At 38.3% G+C, this 21,596-nt stretch overlaps 2 protein-coding genes across 2 annotated transcripts in view; one reads left to right on the top strand and one right to left on the bottom strand.

The window, feature by feature from the left end:
• The window catches only part of NHS (NHS actin remodeling regulator), a 333,348-nt gene that overhangs the window by 278,962 nt on the left and 32,790 nt on the right, over positions 1-21,596 (top strand). Inside the window, exons 2-3 of the mRNA XM_079123121.1 lie at positions 309-461; positions 5,913-6,046. Of these exons, the coding sequence (XP_078979247.1) occupies positions 309-461; positions 5,913-6,046 (287 nt within the window). The remainder of the gene's footprint in view (positions 1-308; positions 462-5,912; positions 6,047-21,596) is intronic.
• On the bottom strand, positions 14,477-20,168 carry LOC306650869 (calcineurin B homologous protein 1-like). Its single transcript, XM_079123290.1, has one exon. It carries the CDS (start codon positions 19,003-19,005, stop codon positions 18,424-18,426), a length of 582 nt encoding a protein of 193 aa, XP_078979416.1. The 5' UTR covers positions 19,006-20,168; the 3' UTR covers positions 14,477-18,423.

Raw genomic sequence — 21,596 nt, 5'->3', positions numbered from 1 at the left:
GAGTCAAGGAATGGAGAGGAAGTTAACTGATCCTAGGCAGGTAATTGGTGTCCTGGGGTCTCCTATCCCTTGGCTTAGGGGCAAAGTTTGTCCCTATCTGTATTATAAACTTGCAATTTTTGTCCTGCTTCAAGTTAGTTCTTCATGTAAATACAGCAGTGCAGACTTCCACTCCACCCAGACTCCCAGACTCCAGCAGTGCAGACTTCCACTCCACCCAGGCTGTTCACCTCTACAGCCCAGAGTCTGGGAAATGTATAACTTAAAGCCACTGATGTTGAATTCCTGTTCGCCTCTTTGTCTTGCAGCTGTCTCCAACCTGGACATCGAGAGTAAGCTGAGCGTGTACTACCGTGCACCCTGGCACCAGCAGCGAAACATCTTCCTCCCGGCCACCCGGCCTCCATGTGTGGAGGAGCTGCACCGCCATGCCCGGCAGAGCCTGCAAGCCCTGCGAAGAGGTAACTGATCCAGGCATGGGGCTTTTCTGGGAGAGGACTCAGAGGTTGCCCATCCAGGGGCTCTCTGTCCCATTGGTCCCAACATCTCCCTTTGTTATAGCAAGTACCTGGAAATACTCCCTTTTCTATCCTGAATGAAATCTATGGGAAATACAACCTACCTAAACACATTAAAATTAACATTATTAGGGGGAAATACTGGGGAATGACATTGGCCAAATTATATTGTTATTTTGAGTGCATGTACGAATATGTAACAACAAATCTACCATTATGTACAATTATAATGTGCCAATAAAAATATAAAAAATAAAACAATTTCAATAAATAAAATTAACATTAGTGTCTAAATATGATAATAGAGATATTAAAAAGAAAAGTATAATATATATGTAAAGACCTAGTTATAACTACATTAAAAGACAAAGTGAAAGCAGTTAGATGTTTTCACCTATCAAAAATAAGTTTTGATTAAATATAGACAGTCAGAAACCATTCCAAACAAAAAGCATAGGAAAATGAAAGACTCCTGGGGGGACAAGAGGACACAACCATAAAATCCAGCACATTCAGCACATATTAGATATGAGAGAAAAAATACTTTGGATTATAATTTATTAGAGAGTTAAGTTTGACTCAAAAATAAGTTCTAGTTGTTTTCCCTATATTTGGATGGGACATTTGAATATAGTGTGGGGCCTGGGACTCTTTTTCATTGACCATTGTGTACATCACAGGATGGCTGCCATGCTTGAGACCCCTGCCCAATCATTCTAACAGCCAGAACAAGCCTTTCAAGGGCTCTTTGGTTTCCGTTAAGAACCAGCAAACTGATCTAATATCCTCATCCTACAGGGGGCGCGGGGCACATGGTGTCCTAGAGAGATGGGAAAATTTGCTCAGGGTCACACAAAGCAGGTTAGGTAGTGTCTGAATCCAGACCTGAGCCTCTGGACTCCCAGTCAGAGGTCTTTTTCCTCTTTGCCATACACCTTGTTTCATGGAAATATATTTTTATTTTTACATTTATCTCACAGTCCTGACAGTGCTAGAGATAGGTACATAACAGTCAAGGTAGAAGTATAGCTTTTTCTTACACTAGTTACTTTCAATTTCCTTAAAACAATTTTAATTGGGATAAGGGAACTAAAATTGAGCATTATCCTTTCAAAAACCCCTAAAAGGGACATCAGAAGTTGGCATGCTAGCTCTTTTGGTCTTTGGATTCTTGCTATGGAGACAGATGGTGTCTACACATTTATTGTCTTTGTTCCAAATTCCCTACACTCTTTTAGGGAATAGTATTTTTTGAAAGTACATCATGCATATAAAATATGTTAATATTATTATCAAGATGGAGAAATAAAATGAGGATAAATATTGTTGGATTATTTTCTTCCACATTTGTGTGGCTTCTGCCTTTTCCCCTATTGTCATTTTCCTTTTAATGAAAGAGCTACCTCACTAATACCCCTAAAACAATTATTTCAAATAATCCCTTTGTTAATGGCAGATATTGTGACACTTACAATCAAAGGTGAGGGTCAGTGTCCTTTTGAAGTATCTCTGGCATACTTACCATTCACTTCCACTAATAGTTGGCTAAAAAATTCTTTAACAAATTTTTAGTGCAAGCCACCTGGAAATATTCATTTCCACTCCTGCCATTCCTGCGTATCCTTTCATGGTGCCACTTGTAACCTTTGGTCATACCTAACCATTGTAGGCCTGTCTTCCACCATTAATCCATGAGCAACTCAAGGGAAAGGATAATATCTTACCAATTAATTTTATTCACAGTACTTGGCATGAACCCAACATATAGTCCTCAATGAATGTTTATGGAAATGAATCAAATTCTACAGAAAACTGATTGAACATTGAGGGCACAAAATGACTACAGAGAAATCTGATCATTCTCTCTAAATACTTTCTCAGATCTGATCACTAGAGAGCTTGAGTAACATTAGCCCTTTAGACATAATTCTTTTTATCCCTTTATTATTATTAATCAGTCCTCCCTGATTAGATTTTTATGGATTCAACCAGATAACACTGAGCTGCTCTTAAGCTATCACATTTCACTGCTTTGTCAGGTTTGGACTTAATGGCAGAACTGAAGAATAGCAAGTGCCAATATCAATTTTCTCTGAACTTCCTCCTGGGGGTAGTGAGAGAGGGATATGGGGCCTCCTGGGGTTTGGATGGAAGACTATGGAGCTGCGTCTTGCCCTCCACAGACTGGCTTATTTTGTGGTTGGCTCAATAGCAAATCTTGGGTGTAGTAGTTTTAATAGCACTGCAGAGAGCCATAAACAGGAATTATAGACATCATAGAATTAAAAACATGCAGTGTAGAATTAAAATTAGAAAGTGACTTTTTTTTTTAACCTTGTCCAAGAAACACAGTAGCTTAGCAGTGTTTTTATCCGCATAATCCACTTCTGCCATCTGGTGGTCATGAATAATACTGACCTCTCACACATGGCCTGGCTCAGCAAATGCCGCAGTGAGCTTTCCTGTAGGTTCTTTATTTGGACAGCTGGAATAGGCTGGCTTCCACCCGGAGGGAGTGGATGATGAAGCACAGACAAGGGAGTCTGCGGTGGCTGCAGCTCTGTGTTCCTTCTGGAAATGAGGCTATAATGAGGGAGCTGGGGGACCAAGATTAAAACCTAGAAATTGGCTGCCTTCGAGATCTGCGTAATAGCAAACCCCTCAACAAACTGTATCAAAGGCCAGGCATTGTGCTGGAGCTCAGTATTCAAAAAGCAATAAAGTGTTGTCTCTGCCCACAAGGAATTCCTGGTCTACTGAGCGAGACAGACATGTAACCAGGTAAGTTCAATACTTACCTGTGATATGGGAGCTGAGAGGAAAGGCACCTACCTAATCATGCCATGGAGTTTCAAGGAAGTCTCCCCAGAGGAAGCAGCATCTCTATTGATTTCGAGTTATTTAGAATCCAATTATTTTCCCCCTTTTTCTCAGCATTTTTTAATGCTCAGAGCCAGTAATAGCTTCAAGTGATGCCATGTTTTATGTTCATAAAACAGGGAGAGAGATTAATAAGTGGCTATAAAGAGATAATTATATTTTATGTTTCCTTTCCTTTCAAGTTTCTGACGGGGATCAAAGTTCCATTGGTCTAAGGGAATAAGGACCAAGGTTCTACTGTATGGATACTGCAATTTCAGGCTCTAGTAGACATATAGTCTCCCTACCACACCACTAGCAAAAAATGTTACTAAAGAGTCATTAATCTGGCCTGCCTACACCCAGCCTAGGGCAAAGAAAAAGTTATATTTAAGACAGTGTGGGAGAGGAGCAATTGAATGGGAAATTGAGTTGATCTCTCTCCTGACTCCTCCCCCCTCCTTTGTGTCTTCTTAACCAATAATACCTGTATTCTACTCTTCTTGATGAGTTTTAAAATATAAAAGGTTTTCTGGTGCTGCCCATTTAGAAAAGCTTTCTCTGCTTGCAGAGAAAAATGAGGGTGGCATTGGAGGTGGGCACTTTAACAAGGAAGACATTTATCTTAAAATGTCTTCCTGATAAACATTGACTCTGGAGGCAATTTAGCAAAGACCACCTACGTGGTTTGGAGGACTTCCCTCTGATTGCAAATGGGAGCCAACATTTTTGGAAAGAATCCCAAGCAACTGGAGATGAAGGATACTATCACATTTTCCTAACACAGATACCAAGTCAGCAGTTCAGGCAGTGAGGCCCACAGACAGCAACGTGAGACATGGATGGAAATCAGAAAGCTCCAGAGTGCTTAGTTCCTAGTTTAGAGAGGCAGCACGCTGAATAAAGCAAGGGAGAATCAGAAGAATCAGGCCAACATTAGGGAAGTGGATCAAAACAGGCAATGGGACCCAGAGAAGCACCTACCACTGAGGGCACCACCAACAAAGCCCATTATAATTATAGAATAAATATAGACTATGGAATGCATTCCAATTTTAAAAAAAAAACTAGGCTTTAATAAAAGCTTTCATTTGTTAATTTAGCCACTCAACAAACACTTATTGAAAATCTACCATATCACAGGCACTGTAGACCCTGTAATCAAAAGCTGAATAAAACATTGTATCTCTCCTCTAGGGACCAAGTTCTAGTGGAAGAGGCTGAAAGATGGAGAGATGGTATTTTTATCAACACAGGCATAGAAAGGGGTATAATAGGGCTTTTGGAGAAAGAGCAAAGACGTTACCTGAAGGCTCAGCTTAGCTCTGTTTCCTAGCTAAGGAAAAGAAAGAAAACTCGGTATTATCTTACATATTGCCAAATACTCTATTTTGAGGTATCAGTGTTCAAAGAATTGTAATGTGGTAAAATGTAATTATAATTAAAGAGTGTCAAACCCAAGAAATCTTGCTGCAATGAGTGAGGTATAGTGGGACCTTACAGTACCTGCAAGTCAGTACCTGCAAGGGGTCAAGTAGGGGTCAAGAGCAAGACACTGAGCTAAAGCTATACCACTCATAGCTCCATAGTGACTTACCTTCCCTGAGTCTGTTTGGTCATCTACAAAAGAGGAAGAGCATTAGTGCCCACTTGGTGGGGTTGTTGAGATGGTGCACATAAGATACCAAACAACTAAACTGTGTTCTTGGTATATGTGGGTGAGTCTGTGTGTGAGTGTGTATGTGTGTGTGTGGTGCTGGGATCAAACACAGGGACTTATCTCAGTGCATATCATCAGGACCCCTTAATCCCACACATAGATACTTCTTAGCTTTTTCAAATGATAGCTTTATTCCAAAATCAGACAAATATTGTCATTGGGATTGCCTTACTTTCTCTGGGAGTCAAGGATTTCAAAGTACTCTAAATTTCATGCATAGGTGACAGAGCTTAGATGACTACAATTGTGTGCTGGTCACCCAGTTTTCTGGAAAAAAATATAAGATAAATAAAAGCCTATTGTGTGGCCCTTACCAATTTCTGTGATATAAATACTCCCACCACGGTCTATTTCCAGGTACTAACAGTTGAAAAACTGACTCACACAAATTCCTGAATCCAGAGCAGTTAGTTCCCCTGTGCCAGTGTGAGCTGACTCCAGTGCCCAGCCTGGGGAACTCTAATATGTTTGTTTCTAATTTCACTCCAGCATGAATGGCAGCAGATCTTTCACCATTATCCTGAACATTTTTAAAACTCATATTGTTTTGAAATGAGGCACACTGAACTCAGAAGTAAGCCATTTTTTACGAAGATTATGAGATGGACCCACTGAAATGGATGTATCTAAATAACTGATCATAAGTGAAAGTTCAGTTGGGAACCACTCTGAAAATATGATTTGGTATATAAACAATCTAGATTCATGAAAGATCACTTTTTTTTTAACTGCCTTTTGCTAATACTCCCAAGTGGAAAAGAGAAATTGAAAATGCTAAGTGATTATGAGTATTACTGTATTTTCTGCCCTGTCAGAACACCGGAGCCGAAGTGATCGCCGAGAGCAGAGAGCTGCTGTCCCTCTTTCCATAGCTGCTCCACCACTGCCAGCCTACCCTCCAGCTCACAGCCAGAGGAGGCGTGAGGTAAAGGACCGCCACTTCCTAACGGTAAGCTTGATGGTCACTGCAGCCCTGCGCTTGCTGGTCAGGAGACATGAGTAGTTTGGGAGTCAGTTTCCTCCCTCCCAGTGAGGGAGGCTGAGATGACTGGGAGAGCAAATCATGGCTCTTGGGAACAAATACATTTTCCCCTATTCATTTCTGAAAGGAATGCCTCTTTGGGGAAATAGAGTGGGGATACAAACATATTTTGTAATTGACTGGCTGCACAATGCAGTGAATACTAGTTAAGAAATATAAAACCAGAAAAAAAATTTACTTCAAATCCCAGTTCTGCTTACAAGGTAAAGAATGTAGGGTAAGTTCTTTACCTTCCTTGCCCTCAGTTCCCTCATCTGTAATATAGAGGTATCAGTAGTATTGAGTTTACAGGGCTTGAGGATGAAATGAGATAAGGCATGTGACAGAGCTTAGCACAGTGACTGACTGACACCAAGTAAGACCTCCATTAATGTCAACCACAACTAGTGTTGCTATTACTCAAGTGATAACATGGCCAACTCAGTGGGAAAAGCTGGAGAACTTAAGTGATGTAGAAAATCACCACCTGAAGAGAAATTGTGTCACCATTCCATGCTTTCCCATTCTACAAAGGAAGCTAATTCTCCAGAGTAACTTGCTACCTCGGTGACATCATCACCATTGGTGATTTCAGCCTTACCCAGGTGGGGTGGATATGGCTGTAACAGCCTGAGCCCCCAAGCATAGGTCACAGATGATGAAGCTGATCCCAACTCAAAACACCTGCAAATACTACAAGCGGCTGCTGCAAATGCATCACACCAGAAGTGCTTTCTGGGGCCTCAGTGGGGACAAGTGAGGACTTCATGCCTCTGAGATGAGTGTCACTGAAGTGAGGAACAATGGTTTCTGTGACCAAATCAGCCCAGACTGCCTGCCTACGTGTCTGCACTCTACTTTCTTATTCTGACTTGAGGCCCAAAGTCTAAAGAAGTTAAAACAGTGTCAGAACGAATTGAGGCTTCTATTTGACATTAAATTTGTGTGACTCTAAACCCCGCACCCTTATGGCTTATACAATATGCAAAATAGTGCAGAATATTTGTGTACCAAGATAAGCAAACATCCAGATGAAAACAGATTTCACCTAAGTGAATTTTCGTGATATAACATATCCATTAAGACTTTGAGTGATATTGGACATATATAGACATTTTTCCTATTTGCTGTTGGATAGTAGGCTCTATGTCCTTCAGTGCTCATTAGGTGCACATTAAGTGTCATGTCGCACTCATTACGTTGCTGTGATGCAGCTCAAGGATAAGAAAGGGAGGTAAGAGCCTCTTATGGTTTTCTAGTTCTTCAGATAGAGCAGTTATACATGCTAGTGATTTGTCATAAAGGGCCCTGCTCAGCAGAAGTTCTTATTAAGCTCAAATCTGCTTGCCGAAGCATTTGTTTTTAATGAGGCATTTTTGGCATAAAAATACTAAAAATATTTTCCCCATTCATTATAACATGTTTTGTGGCTCATTAAGTTGGGTTTCTTGTGCAGGGAGGTAAGAGAGAAGAATTTTGAGTGTTTACAGAAACGACATAAAAATATAACCCTTTCTCATAATCTGCATAATTTTAATAACATCTAAATACCAAAGTAAGACTATAGGAAGGCCTTAAAATAATGAATAGCACTGAGGGTGCTTCATTTACCCAACAAACATCAATAAAACAGGGTCATCAATAAGACACTTATGTAAACTTTGTAAAGTTTGCCCATCTCAATTGATAATACTTAGCATTTCTAAATAACTTGGGGAAATTTTGTTTCAGTTTTCTAATGGAGTTTGGGTCACCAAGTTCATTAGAAGAATTTCCACTCAAGTCATGTACCTCAGACCTGATGTTGCAGAATGAATAAAAGTTTCAGGTACATAAGAACAGGACATTTGCAACCAAATTCCTGGATTCGTATTTTTTTAGAAAATTGCTGGATAGACATTTTCTTAGATAGTAACTCTCATTCATTCATCTATGAGACTTAAGTCATTTTTCTTCCTTTAAAAAGAGCATTCATGTTAAGATTCTGATGTAGTCTTCCACAACTCTACCAGCTATTATATTGTACTTTGGTCATTACTGGCATAATCCCTGAAGCCCAACTGCCTGCATTTGAATAGCAGCTCTGTACCACATATGAGCTGTATGATCCTGGAGAAGTTCATCATCTCAGTATCACAGGGATAAGAGTAGATAGTACCTCATAGGTTTGTCACTAAGAATTGGACGTGTTAAAATGTGACCAGTGCTTGATGTATAATAAGTACTCCAGAAATTTCAGACCTTAGGATGATGATGATCATCATCATTTGCCATTCAAGTGGTTGAGGTATCTGTGACATAGTGATAAGATCATAGGTCTAAATGGGTTCAAATCCCAGCTACACATTTTGGTTGTATAATTTGGAAAAAATTATTGTATCTTTCTGAATCCAAATTTCTTCATCATAAAATAGGGATGATAATTTCAACTTTACAAGGTTGTTAACACTTAATATGATGTTATATAAATAAGATTATATCATATATGTGTGAAAGTGCCCACCACAGTGCCTAAAATACCTAGATATCCTAATCTATAATCACTTATATTACAACTCTTCCCAGCAGATTAAAAACCTGTAATGTTTACTAGCAATTAAGACTGGAGGAAATATAAATTATTACACCCTTTTCAGAGGGTAAAACTCTAATTTCTAAACATTTGTACCCTTTTGACTCGGCAATTCTATATATAGGAATTTATTGCAAGGCAATAATCAGTATATGTAAAGATTTATTCACTAATATGTTCATCAAGGCACTGTTTTTAATAGCAAAAGAGAATTATAGATACCAGAGGTATCTAGCAATAGGAGCTTAATTTAATGAATTCCTGACATATATATGAATATATATGAATGAGATATAAAAAATTGTGATAGAATAATGACATGGAAAATTTATATTTCATGATCAGGGAGTTTTAAACTGTTAATGAAATTGTTTATAGTATGATCACAAAAATATCTGAGTGTATAGTGGACACAGACAGAGAGAGGGAGGGAGGAACAAAGGCTATAAAGCTATATATCTGTGGTTCCCAAACTATGTGCTGAGATTCCCTAGGGCACTTCAGTGAACTTCTAAGAGGTCCATGGGATATTTTAAATTTCCAAGGGAGATATCTGTCTGGTGACATCTGGCAATGGCTCCAAAGTTAACCCCACAGGTCCTACAAGTAGGAAGAAGGGATGCTTAGTATCTTGTTGGTTAATCTATATCAGAAGTTTTCCAAGGGGAGCTCACAAGAAACTGGAGTAACCAATTTAGCTTAAAACCCTGCAAGCTGAAAAATCAAGGGGTGTATCTAATTAAAGCCCATCTGGGAGTCCTCCCTTGGCAAAAGTGGTAAAAGAGGTGATTTCAGAGAAAGGATCCCTAAAAAGATAGTATCTCTTTCATCCTACTATTACATTCTGAAATTTTATAGCCAGACTATATTTGTTTCCTATTAGAGAGACCAGCCCTGCTAGATATTTAACCTTTAGGAAATTAATTTCCAATGATTCCTTTGGAACATGCAGCTACTATGGACCTGGGCTACAGGGAAGAGATTCAAACAAATGCTTCCAAATTCCTATTTTCACATAATATTTTAACCTTTTCTTTAATTCATCACAGAAAACAGCTTTAGAGTGGTAAAGGGCCTAAAGAGTTGTTTGGCAAGGCCGGGAGCCAAATGTAAAAAGTTTATAGTAAAAATGTTATCCCAAGGGCAACATGAAAGAGAAATTGCCTGGGATCAACTTCTGTCCACATGATTGAACTTTTGGCTTCAATGGACTTGTAAGTGGCAGGATACTGATTAGGGTGGGGGGGTAGAGGGAGGTAAGGAGAGAAAAGGGTGTCCCAGTCAGATGTGTTCACATACTAAGCAAAAACCCATTTATTTTAACTCTTTTGCCTCCAGGTAGAATTCCTGGAGAATTTTCCTTGTCTAGGTTGTAGTGAAAATGAGAATGACAATTGGGTATCAAAACAAGGAGCTTTTGCCAAAGCAAGAACAGGTAGCCTACTCTCTGCAAATCCAACCATGGATTTTCACTCTTAATACCAGCCATTAGGGGTGGCCCATGCAGTGTTTGTGTATAAGAAGCAGTACTTTTATGTGCTCAATAGTCTTTAGATTTACAGTGCTGATACCCAGAAATCTGCTTGTTAGAGGCAGTCGAATAGATTTTTTTTTTAATCAAGATACACACGGAGACTTCCAGGTTGCTGAAGATAATGGTACTATACTAGCCTCCCATCGCCCAGTGTTTCCTTCAAAACAACTGTAGGACAAGATGGGGGAAATAAAACTGCACAAAAATACCCCATCAGCATTATTTGAGGACAAAGAATGCCCAAACACCAAATTAACTGATAAGTAAAAAGAAAATGCAAGTATCAGTATGTTTCCTCTTTTTATAAGGTAAGGGAGGGCAGATTCAGCAAAGGTATACAGAAGAGGGGAACTAGCAGTGGGTCTTAAGATTGATCTAAAACCACCAGAAAAAAATTAAATCTATCCTAAGTCTGAGAATACTTTTAGAAAATCTAAATAGAAACAGGAAGAAGATTTAAAAGTATGTATAATTTACAAAAGCAGTCTCCCATATGCAAAGCTTCTGGGGGAGAACAAAAGGCAAAAGGAAAGAAAATATGCCCTTTGGCAACTAGGAATAAAGGAGAAAAAAATGAAAGAAAAAAATTGAAGGACGCATTACTGCCCTGCCAACAAGTAAACTAAGACATCTGGACTGTGATGTACTGATAAAAGATGGTGTCATTAAACTAATAAACTTAAATAAATCAGTTTCCATAGAAGAAATAGAAGTTGTTAAGGAGTCGTGCCACCAGACACAGGTGGTTTCCCAGAGGAGTTCTGTTAAACCTCCAAAGTCCAATGCTGTATAAATGGTTTCAGAGCATGAAAAATGAAGTAAAACTTCCCTGTTTCTTTTAAGAAGCAAATATTACATTGATACGTAAACCGAAAAAGGCAGCCCATAAAAATAAAGATAACTACAGACTGATATCACTCATGATTGATTCAAAAACACTAAGTTAGTTAGCAAACAGAATACACCACCACATTAAGAAATTAATATACCATAACTAAATAGAACTTATTCCAGGAAAGGAAGGTTGGTTCAATACTAGGACATATATTAGTATCTTATACCATATTATTAGATCCAAGAAGGGAAACTGCATATGATTTTCTCTATGGATGCTGGAAAAACCTTAAACAAAATTCAGTATCTATTTTTAATAAAAAAACTCAAGAAAATAGGGGGTTGGGGATATAGCTCAGTTGGTAGAGTGTTTGCCTTGCTAAGCACAAGGCCCTGGGTTCAAATCCCCAGCACCGCAGAAAAAAAAAAGAAAGAAAGAAAATAGGAATTGAATGATACTTAATTAAAATTATATATATTATATTTTTTTATTTTTTATAGACTGCATTTTGATTAATTGTACACAAATGGGGTACATCATTTCATTTCTGTGGTTGTGCACGATGTAGATTCATACCATTCGTATATTCGTACATGTACATAGGGTAATGATGTCTGTCTTCGTCCACCATTTATTTTTCATATCCCCTTCCTTCTCACTTCCCTCTACATAATCTAAAGTTTCTCCATTCTTCTCTCACCCCACCCCCCCACCACCATTATATATCATCATCCACTTATCAGGGAAAACATTTGGCCTTTGGTTTTTTGGGATTTGCTTATTTCACTTAGCATGATATTCTCCAGTTCCATTAATTTATATGCAAATACCATAATATTATTCTTCTTTATGGCTAAATAATATTCCATTGTGTATATATATCACAGTTTCTTTATCCATTCATCTGTTGAAGGGCATCTAGGTTGGTTCCACATCTAGCTATTGTGAATTGAGCTGCTATAAACATTGATGTGGCTGCATTACTATAGTACATTAATTTTAAGTATTTTGGGTATAAATCAAGGAGTGGGATAACTGGGTCAAAAGGTGAGTTCATTTGAAGTTTTCTGAGGAAAGTTTTCTCCACACTGCTTTCCAGAGTGACTGCACCAATTTGCAACTCTATCAGCAATGTAAAAGTGTGCCTTTTTCCCCACATCCATGCCAGCATCTATTATTGTTTGTATTCTTGATAATAGCCATTCTAATTGGAGTAAGATGAAATCTTAGAGCTGTTTCAATTTGCATTTCTGTAATTACTAGAGATGTTGAATACTTTTTCATATATTTATTAATCACCTGTATGTCTTTACACCAAAAATACAAAGAACTCAATCAATAAATGGGTCAAGGAACTGGAAAGACACTTTATATTTATATATAAAATTATACATATAAAATATGTATATGTATATATAATATATGAATATAAATATATATTATATACATAGTTGTTAATAGAAGTTGTTAAGGAGTCGTGCCACCAGATACAGGTGGTTTCTCAGAGGAGTTCTGTTAAACCTCCATATACTCCAATGCTGTATAAATGGTTTCAGAGCATGAAAAATGAAGTAAAACTTCCCTGTTTCTTTTAAGAAGCAAATATTACATTGATACTTAAACCGAAAAAGGCAGCCCATAAAAATAAAGATAAATACAGACTGATATCACTCATGATTAGTCAGAAAGCCAGTACCTTACTTAATGGGGAACCAATAGAGGACTTTCTGCTAAAATCAAAATCAGGAAGAAGGCAAGAATGCTCACTACCTTTCCTGCTGTTTAACATTGTACTTGAGGCATTAATCAATGCAGTTAGACAAGATAAATCAGTTAGAGGCATAAGAATTAGAGAAGAGGGCTGGGGAGATAGCTCAGCTGGTAGAGTGCTTGCCTTGCAAGCACAAGGCCCTGAGTTCCATCCCCAGTACCGCAAAAAAAAAAAAAAAAAAAAAAAAGAATTAGAGAAGAATAAGTGAACATAGCTCTCTGAAGATACTACACCAAAAATATATAGTATATCCAAAAATCCTAAAGAATCAATGATAAAACTAACTCAAGCAATAAAAGAATTCCGTAAGGCAGCAGGGTATCAATACACACTAGTCAATATCCTTCAATTACACAAATGATAACCAATTAGAAGACTTCATGTTTGAGAAAACCCCATTTACAGCAATAACAAAGAAGATTAAATACTTGGGGATTAATTTATCACAATTTGTAAAAACTATATGAGAAAAACCTTACTTCCTAAAGACACAAAACTAGACTTTCTCAAATGAAAAGACATCCCCTATTCTTGGATAGAATGATTCAAAATTATAAATAAATCAGGTCTAAGTTAATTTAAATTTAACAGAATTTCAATAAAAGTAGCAATATGCTTTATTTTGTGGAATGAGACCACATAATACTCAAGTGTTTATGGAAAAACAAACATACAAGAATAGCCAGGAAAACACCATAAAAGGAAACCTACAAGGGTGGCTAGCCCCATAAGACATTCAGAAATATTTGAAGTCTCTATAATTACAACAGTGTGGTCCTGGCACATGATTACACAAATATACCAGTAGAATAAAGTATTAAGTTAATAGACCAGAGTACTTATAAAAACATAAGATAAAGGTGACACCATAAATCACTGAGGCAAAGAATGGAGGTTTTAAAGGCTATCAGAACAAAACAACTAGCCATTTGGTAAAACAGAAGATCTGATCAGAGTTCTTCAACCTCAGCACTATTGACATTTGGGGGCAGGTAATTCTTCACTGTTGTTGCAACCCTGTACATTGTGCCATGTTGAGCAGCATCCCAGGCCTCTACCCACTAGAGGCCAGTAGCGCTTCTTTCATGACTTGTGACAACCCAGTGTCTGCAGACACCAAATGTTCTCTGTGGGGCTAACATCTCACCTGTTAAGAGCTGTTTAATTAGATTCATACCTCCCACCATAAACAAAACTAAACTTCAAATGGTCCAGGGGCCTAAGTATAAAAAATGAAACCATATACATACTAGAAAACAATATGGTTAATTACTCTTTGACTTCAGCCTAGGAAAAACCTTTCTAAGTGACTCAAAGTATAGAGGCAATAAAGGAAAAGATTGATAAATTTGAATAATGAATATTTTTGCTTTCCAAACACCATAAACAAAATATAAATACAACTGAAAAACTGGAAAAAATATGTGCAACAGAAAAAAGGCTAATATCTTTAATGGATAAATACCTCTTAAAAGTTGAGGGATGAAGAGCAACAATCTAGAAGAAAAAATGGGGGATGTAAACAGACAATTCAGATGTAAACAGACAATTCAGAAAAAATATTTTTTAAAACAATTTTTTTTTTTTTTGGTACTGGGGATTGAACCCAGGGGTGCTTAACCACTGAGCCACATCCCCAGCCCTTTTTAATTTTTATTTAGAGACAATGTCTCACTGAGTTGCTAAGTACCTTGCTAAGTTTCTGAGACTGGCTTTTGTACTTGTAATCCTCCTGCCTCAGTCTCCCCAGTTGCTGGGATTATGGTCATATGCCATCACGCCCAACTAAGAATATTTCTTAAACTTAATAAAAATTGTTCAAATTCACAATTAGAAATGTAAATAATACTGACATACATTTAACACCTATTAGATAGGCAAAAATTAAATAATATGACAACATATTCTGTTGGTGCACCCTAGGGACCAGGTAGTCTCATACATTGCTGGTCCACCATTTCCAGTTCAAGCTATATGGAAGACAATTTGGCAATATCTAACAAAACTATATATGCACTTACTTTTTGCCCCAGCAATCCCACTAAAGATACACTTCCAATAATGGAAAAAGTTTATTCGTTGCACCACTGTTTACAATTACAAGATATTAGAAACAAGCAAAATGTGTGCACATAACAGAGTGATGGAGTAAACAACAGGACATCCACATAAAGGAGTACAATGTAGCTGTAAAGGAATGAGGAAGATCTTTATGAACTAATATGGAGTGATTTCTGGAACATACTGTTAAGTGAAAAAGGCAAAACCCAAAAGAGTGTCAATCATGTGCTACCCTTCATGTTAGAAAGGATGAAAACACACAGGTGTCCAGTTATTTGCATAAAAGAATAGTCACTTCTGCATTAATGCAACATATGCATCCGTAAAAATCTCCTACTATGCAAAACTGCACAATGAAAACCAAAGGCTTATGGGGAAAGCAGAGTTAGGGTCACAACAGTAAAAGACTTCTTCCTTCTCTTTCTCTCTCTCTCTCTCTCTCTCTCTCTCTCACACACACACACACACAGATAGGAACCATGGTAAATGATTAAAAATGCATAAGTAAACTAGATGTGGTGGCACACGTCTGTGATTCCAGCAACTTGGGAGGCTGAGGCAGAAGGATTCAAATTCAAGGCCAACCTCAGGAACTTACCAAGACCCTAAACAACTTAGTGAGATCCTGTCTCAAAATAAAAAAAATAAATAAAAAGGACTGAGTGTGTAGCTAGTGGTCAAGACAAAGCACCCCAGGATAAATCCCCAGGACCAAAAAAAAAAAAAAGGAAGAAAATGCATAAATCATAAATACAATCATAAATTGGCACTTCACCTAGAAAAAACCCTGAAGTTTGCTTGTGGAATGAGCATCAGAAAGGCTGCAGTTGTGAGTTAATGGGAAGCGATAGAAGGAGGGTTATTTGAAATTGAAGGGAAGGTTGTTAACATCAGTCTGGAATGGGCTCCTAACACACAGGGTAAACTGGGGTACTGATGGATATTTGAGGTGTGTAGTGGGGTGCGTGTCGTGTGTGTGCACGAGTGTTGTATTCTTACACAGGTCAGTTCAGCTGGGTGCAGTTCCTGCATTCACCTAGTTGCTCATGTATGAAATCATGCATAAGCAAATGTGAAATTCACATTATGCTCAAACCATTCTCTTAACATATCAATCACGCATTGGAACAAACTGGAATTTTCAAAACAAGCTTAGCAAAATTGCTGCAGGAAGGACAAACTAGAAATTAATGACACTGATTTACCTACAGGAGGTAGATGGGGATGGGTTAATAAGAATAAGGGAATAGCTGAGTGTGGTGACTCATGCCTGTAATCCCAGCAGCTTGGGAGGCTGAGCCAGGAGGACCATGAGTTCATAGCCAGCCTCAGGAACAGCAAGGTGCTGAGCAACTCAGTAAGATCCTGTCTCTAAATAAAATACAAATTAGGGCTGAGAATGTGGCTCAGTGGTTAAGCCTCCCAGGGTTCAATTACTAGTACCAAAAAAAAAAAAAAAGAAAAAGGATGGAATGGTAATGGGTTAGTAGTAGTGTCAAGGGGGAGTGACATTTCTCTAAGTATATTTTTTGTGTGGCTCATTAGAGCCCAGGTAATGTTATAATATCTCCCCCATAAATAAATAACATCAGTCAGAATGTGAGGAGAACCCCAAGTTGAAAGTAAATAGTAACAAATAAGCCCAATTACACATAAATAGTATAACTATCCTAGAGAAGATGGCAAAGAAATAGCTAACCTTAATAACTATGGAAAACAGCATTTTTGTTTTGTTGATGGACCCATGGATACCATTTTAAATGAAACAATGAGGCACAACCATGAATTAAAATAGTTTGCTATATAGCCAAAAGGGTAAAAGCTATAAACTCAGGTACTTTACATATGCAAATTAAAGAGTCTGTGAGGTAACTAACAGAGGACTGTTAAGACAATTCTTCCCTTTCATGTAATCTCTGTATTATATTACTTGATCACAAAGTCAGAATGACACTTCAAAAAGAATTCCTCACTCATTATATACTCAAGTCATCCTGCCTGGCCATCCTTTCCCTGGTCCCCACCCATTCTCCATTGCTTTGCAGTGGTATTCTTTAGCCATTCCCTTCCTGAAGAATTGTGTATACATTTTCCTTCCCAACCAAGCAAGTACGTAATGGATCAGAGAAAGATGACCAAGGGCAGGTATATGAATGAAGAGGTTTTAATAAGCAGACTTTAGGATGTCAACAGCCTGAAACAATTTAGCTGACTTTGGCAAAGAAGGTACTCTGGCTTGCTCAGAGGCCTGTTCCACCTCAGGTTGTACCACTAATGCCAGATTTCATGTTTCTAAGGGATTAGCAATGATCTACATGAGGAGCTAGGAAACCATTATAACCAGGCAACTATCTTACAATATAGTTGATGCTTTGGACTTCTTTTAGGAGCTCATCAGCTTCCAGCATAGTTATTTGCCCAGTGAAAAGTCTTAATAAGATATGGAGGACAATCTTTAAATCTCAGATGGGAGAAACTGAGCACTTAGCAATAATCTCTCTACTTGGGACATGGAATGAAAAGAATTCCAGTTCTCCAAACACTGAAGTAGGAGTAATGCCCACAGAGGGGTCAATGCGGGATGCTTTTTAGGGTGTCCAGCCTCCTTCTACAAAAACCCATAAGAAAGTCCCCAGGAACATGGTTAGAGCCACCATTCTGGTGGTGATGATGCTCCAAACAAACCAGCAAACACATGGCTCCTTTCTGAAGGATCTATAGTGCAATAACAAGATTTGCCACACAGGTGTGCATATAAAGGCTCAGAGGCTGGAGGTAGAGCAAACTGAGTGAGCCACCCTAGAAAATGTGGCTCTACACCTCACCTTCAAAGAAGGCCATCTCTGTCAAACAGTCCTTTGATGACAGAAGAGAGTGCAGGGAAGAGAAGGTAACATTCTTCTGAAATAAGTGTTGATTCCTGAAAAGCCCTTGGGGAGGAAACATCCCAGAGACTGATTTATGAGCCAAAGTAAATAAAAACTTGCAGACCATAGAACTATTTTTCCAAGTTAGAAACATTTAATAGGCATAACTTGGGGTACCCCATCAATTAGTGGGGATTGGAGGGCTAATAAAAATCAAGGACACTGAAAGGCCAAGTGAAGGGTAGGTTAGGTGACAGAACCAGGAGGCAAAGAACACATGGGAAAAGTTGGCGACAATGCCGAAGCCTGGCTGGAGAAGGTAGCACGTCTACATCCCATGAAAGAGCTTGGCTGGTTGTTTCCCAACACGATTACTTCTCTCACTTTCTCAGACCAAATGGACATCTGACGTTCAGCAATAGAACAAGGGCGATGATGTATGGAAATGGAGAATCAGTGAATGGATACTGAAGAGACATCCCATAATGCCCTCTTCACACCAAGGCAGTTTTGTGTTGATAGAGACTATCTGGGGTTGTCATATAGCCGCAGCAGTATTTGGGGAAAGGGCAATGATAGGATAGAGGTGGGGCTGGTAGACGAAAGCACTCTCAAGTTCTAGTTCTTAAGTACTAGAGAGCAGGGAACAATATGACCTCAGTGCTTTAATCAAGAAATTGGATGCTCATTTTCTGCTCTATTTGCACCTTCTCTAAAACCTTAACAAATTCCGTGAAAGATATGGCTCCATCCCCATCCTGATCAGCTTCCTGGATGGTCCTATCTGCAATGACGCCCAGTTGCTCATCTGGGATATTCACTCCGACCATCATGTGTAACACCTGTAACAGCTCACTGCGGGAAATCTTGTCATCTTTATCCAGATCATATAGTTGAAAAGCAAAGCGTAGTTTGTTGATTCGGCTATTGAGTGGTTCAGATCCATTCCCATCTTTGCTCTTTGCATCAATGGGTCGGAAATGAGCCAAGATTCTTATGAATCCACGGAAGTTCACCTGGTCTTCCCCATCTGGAATGAAGGCACTGATGATCCGATCTCCCAGTGGGTTAATGGCAAGTTCTGGAATCCTCTGGAAATCTTCCCGGCTGAGAGTTCCGTTCTCCTCTTTGTCCAAGGTAGTGAACCGTTTATAGAGGCGGGCAATCTGACTATGGGAAAAGCCAGTCTCCTTTTTAATTGCCTCCAACTCTTCATTCCTCAGTAACATAGAGGCCTGAGATCCCATCCTGACCCAGGAACTCCTCTGGGAGCGACCCTGCCAGAAGCCACAGGGTAAAACTAAAAGAAGAAAGAACTGTGTAAAAATATTGTACTCTAATTAGTAACTTTATTTTTCACAAGGAAATGAACTAGCAATTTTGAGACTACTTTGTATACTAAGACTGAGCAAATTAATAAATATATTGTGGATTATGACATTCAAATATCTCACTGTTGGAGAAAGGAGATACAAGTAAGAGTTGAGTCAAAAAAGAACCCTTTGGTGTTGGATTGAAATCTAAAATGCCAGTATAAATTCATACATATATTCACATGTATACATATAGATATAGATAAATGGTTAGATATAAAGTAAATGTGCGTGTGTGTGTGTGTGTGTGTGTGTGTGTGTGTGAATGAGTATTGTTAGAAACAACAAAGTGCCACAAGAAATCAAACATGTGCTGGGAAGTGAGTGGGCAAGGCAAACCTTTATTTCTGGCAGAAGGGCAGCACACTACTGGAACCTGCTATGCCTGGGCAGGCAGTTCACCTGCTTATATTTCAGGCAGTGCTGCCCTTCACTCCGATTGGAGGAGTTAGGGGTTACAGTCTATGCAATTGGCTAATATTAGAAATAGGGCGGGCAAAAGGGAAGGGCTACAATTGAATTCAATTAAGGCTAAATAGTATTCTGAAAATGGACCACCAGAATTTCTGTTTCTCCTAAATCCCCTTTTTCTTTTTATACCTTTTGGTTTCATTTTCATTGCACCCTTTGGTATCATCATCTATCCTAGATATAAACTTTTTGAGGAGGAAGTCATCCCTGGGAATGAATTCTCTCCCTTTTTAGCAGTTAAGATAATCATCCCATCAGGAGCACTTGCTAAGGTCCTTTCCAGCTTAGTGGAAGATTGTCTTCTTTCCAGCTCTTGATTAAAATCAAGTTATCACATTGGAAGTAATGAATTGAAAATTCCGGGAGGAGGATCTGAGCAGCAGTTTATAATAATCATGCCAGCAAAAAACAAGCCAAAAACAAAACAAACCAGATACCCCAAAACACAGAACAAGTCTGCCTATGTAGGAGGTCAGGGAGCCAGGGAGATAGTTCAGTTGGTAGAGTGCTTGCCTTGTAAGCACAAGGCCCTGGGTTCGATCCCCAGCAGTGAAAAAAAAAAAAAAAGAAAACCTGTAGGAGGTTAGGAAGACTTGTAGGTCTTAAATTGACTCAGAACAAAGTCATGAACCAGGCATTCCTGTATAAAACCCCCCTTTCTTTTATAACTTCCAAGTTTTACTTAATTTTGGGAGGATTAACACAAATGTACATCTGTACTTACATTAAAAACTATTCTCTTAAATGCTCATATAGGACTGTGCTTTTGGTTATACTGTCCTGCCAGGTATTTAAGATCAAGTTGGTCAAAATTGGCCTTGTTTGTTTCTGTTATTAAGAGTTAGATGAGATTCCTCAGGGGATCACTCTCAGGCACTTGGGAGAAGCCTCTTAGTTTTTCTAGTGCCATCTGCCAGGATGGGTCAGGTCTTGCTGACCACATGTGGCTTCCCTTGGAAGAATCAGGGACATTTCCCTCTCTAATGACTGCAGAATGTGCACTTCTTGTTCTCCAGAGTCCCTTTGATTCCCCTGATTAGGAAGTCATGTAACCCAGAGCTACAAAGCCCTCAGAGAAGTCTGGTTGTTCCCTGGGTCCTGCTGACCTCAGAGGGTGAAAGCCAAATATTGGCAATTTTTCCTGAGCCCTTAAATTCTCTAACTTCCCGGACTTTGATGGCCTCCACTCCCTGATTTGACCAGATTCCCTATTCTACACTGACTGCCTGTCCTCAAATCTGGCTTTCCTTTGGAGTACTGGGCTTTAACTTTACAGTTATTTACCCCTTCCATTTAATTGGGGTCAGTATTAGTATTGAACTCAGTCTTACATTTTGTTTGTCATATAGGTGATGGCTTCTTTTAAAATTAACTTAGGTTGTCCTGTTAGAAGGAATACTTCTTTAAAACATTAACAGGCAAAAGTTATAAAGTTCTATGAGGAAAATTCAAAATGACATTAACTAGACCAAAAACATATTCAATTTGTATAATAACCTTGAACCAAGAAACATAATTTCTATAACAACAGTAATATCTTTGGTATCTACTTTGCCTCCACAAAGACATATAAATTTATCAACTCAATTACATGAGACCCTTTACAAATTTTACTTTAAAACTTTCTTACAATCTGACATATCTTTTATAATTTCCCTAACACTTTACTTAGTTTTGTATTATATCCCTTGGTTATTTTGAGATCACAATAATCTTGTTTGGTTTTTTTGTTGTTGTTGTTTTGTTTTAAAGAGTAGAATACATTTTTATTATAAAACGTTTTATTTAAATTTTTTTTCTTTTCATGGAATACATTTTCTTATTACCAATTCCCACAGTGGGAAATAATTTATTATTTTTAGTTTTATACTTGTGGACAGATTATTTTAGGACAACTAAAACATTTGAGGATTAAATCTGTTTGGAATTTGTAATATTCCGATATGTCTACAAAGAAGACATCTCTAACTGGAGCATCTCTAAATTCAGAAGCT

The sequence above is a fragment of the Sciurus vulgaris genome (genome assembly GCF_902686455.1).
Source record: "Sciurus vulgaris genome assembly, chromosome: X".
Taxonomy (NCBI): Eukaryota; Metazoa; Chordata; class Mammalia; order Rodentia; family Sciuridae; genus Sciurus; species Sciurus vulgaris.
The sequence above is the reverse complement of the archived record's forward strand: the minus strand, read 5'-3'. Positions and strand labels throughout refer to the sequence as shown.

Excerpts from the sequence above, each read along its gene's own strand:
- LOC306650869 (XM_079123290.1), bottom strand. The coding sequence starts at position 19,005 with ATGGGATCTCAGGCCTCTATGTTACTGAGGAATGAAGAGTTGGAGGCA.